This window comes from Crocuta crocuta, unplaced genomic scaffold (assembly GCF_008692635.1).
Source record: "Crocuta crocuta isolate KB4526 unplaced genomic scaffold, BGI_CrCroc_1.0 scaffold224, whole genome shotgun sequence".
Classification (NCBI taxonomy): Eukaryota; Metazoa; Chordata; class Mammalia; order Carnivora; family Hyaenidae; genus Crocuta; species Crocuta crocuta.
Genome location: NW_027529545.1, coordinates 1,061,343 through 1,063,182, shown reverse-complemented (window position 1 = coordinate 1,063,182; position 1,840 = coordinate 1,061,343). Strand labels below are relative to the sequence as shown.

The following is a 1,840-nucleotide window of genomic DNA, read 5'->3' as shown; positions in this document are numbered from 1 at the left end:
CAGGCAGGAGCGGAAATGGGACTGGGGGCGGGGAGGACCTGTCAGGTGTCATGGACGAGACCTGCTTGGGGAGCCGCGTTCCGTACCAGGATGGCAGGGATCAAAATGCACATATTTAAAAAGTGAGAACGTCTATACCAGTGCGGGCCGGGCACTTGGCACATGCGAGANGCCGTACCGTGCGGACGCCGGGGCGCTGGCCGCTCTTCCCGGCGCGGCACCACCTGAGTACAAGGAAGAGCGTTAGTTCACATATCTGGCCAGATAAAAACTCGGCACCGCCTGGGCTACAGGGCTCCGTCTCACGTTTTCATGAGGAACGGTAAGGAAGCAAGTGGCTCTCTTCAAATTTTAAGAAAAATTCCTTTCCAGAGGTTGTTCACTTTTCTAGATTAAGTGCACGGGCAATACTGCAGCAAAAGGAAAAATGCCAAGGGCCTGCCTCCCCCTGGGGCCGAGTGGGAAGGAAACCTAGAACCATCTGCGAGGTGAGAACGAAAGAAGACGGTGTACGGGACCCTGGCTAGGCATACGGTGTCACGACCCAGCTGACGTTCCCATTACACCACGAGAGCGATTCGGTTTGGGGGAAAAGAGTTTAATGTATTGCTCAGGAAAGAAAGAGCCCGTATGCCGCCATCGCCGAAGCAGCGGCGTTACGAGGTCCAGCGCCACCACGCCACCTTCATCCTGTCCCACACGGCCGACAGAGAGTCCAAGGCAGGCCGGACGTCCAGGATGGTGAACTGGTAGTCCTGGTTGACTTCGCCACCGTCGTAGTAGTCGATGATGTACCTGACTTCAGTCCCGCAGCGGTTGATGATCCAGTCGTGCCTGTCGAAAGGCAGCTCGTACCTGAAATGAAAAGATGCTCGTGAGCGTGGAAGCGCTCGTTCTCAGGGTCAAACACCCAAGAGGGGAGGAGAGCCTCGGAGGTTGGTGTGCCGCGCCGGGGGGGCCGCGCCGAGCTCAGCCCGGGTCAGGTGACAGCTCGCTCATCTGCAGAGCAGTCCAGTCAACAGAAAAGAGACCCGGGCCAGGCAGGTCCCAGGAGGCACAGCGGCGATCCAAGCGGGAGCGGAGTCTGTCTATGCTGCAGGAACAGAGAGGGGCGCCGAGTGCTCAGATGCACAGAGGCCCCGGGAAGGAGTGAGAGGCCAGATCCGAGATCACGGAGGACGAGGCTACTCTGCGCTACGAGGATCAGGCAGGGGATCAGGCAGGGGACAACCCCCAGAACCCTGATCTGCCAGGGGCTAGAGCAAGCAATCTGCAGCGAAACACGGAGTTTTGCAAGACGCAGCCGTAGTCCCGAGGCTGTTTGCCTTCAGGGCCAAGAGAAAGCCGGTCCTGACCCGGGGCGCGTAAGTGAGCGCTTGTGCACCGGCACTCACCCCATCCAGGAACGAATTCTCGCCCTTGGTGAGTACTCTTTCGCTTTACCTCCGAACCGGACCAACGACGGACCACAAGGACACTCCCTAGAAATTCCCAAACGAGAGAAGCCCGTTAAAATGTTTCTCCCTTTGAGAAACGTCATGTTGCAATTTCTCAACATCACACGTTTCTCTGTACGAGTTTTATATGTCACATTTACAGTGTGCAAGAACTTTGAAAACAGAAAATTCAGAGAAATATCCCTATTCGTTAAAAATATTGCTCTTTATTTCTGGGTCAAGTCTGCCCCTCCTCCCCCCGCCTTCCACTTCATTCCAGATATCCGCGCCGTTCTTTGCAGGAGTCAGGAAATGGACTTTCCATGTGGTGCAAAGGGAAATGTTCTCAGGAAAAAGAAAATGTCAAGTGCTGGGCATGACACTTCTCTTTCACACACAGCAGC

At 55.7% G+C, this 1,840-nt stretch overlaps 1 protein-coding gene across 1 annotated transcript in view; it reads right to left on the bottom strand.

Moving 5' to 3' along the window:
- Positions 1-171: 171 nt before the first annotated feature.
- The window catches only part of HCCS (holocytochrome c synthase), a 9,785-nt gene continuing 8,116 nt past the window's right edge, over positions 172-1,840 (bottom strand). Inside the window, exons 5-6 of the mRNA XM_077761401.1 lie at positions 1,395-1,481; positions 172-855 (exon numbers count right to left, since the gene is read on the bottom strand). Of these exons, the coding sequence (XP_077617527.1) occupies positions 657-855; positions 1,395-1,481 (286 nt within the window). The 3' untranslated portion in view covers positions 172-656. The remainder of the gene's footprint in view (positions 856-1,394; positions 1,482-1,840) is intronic.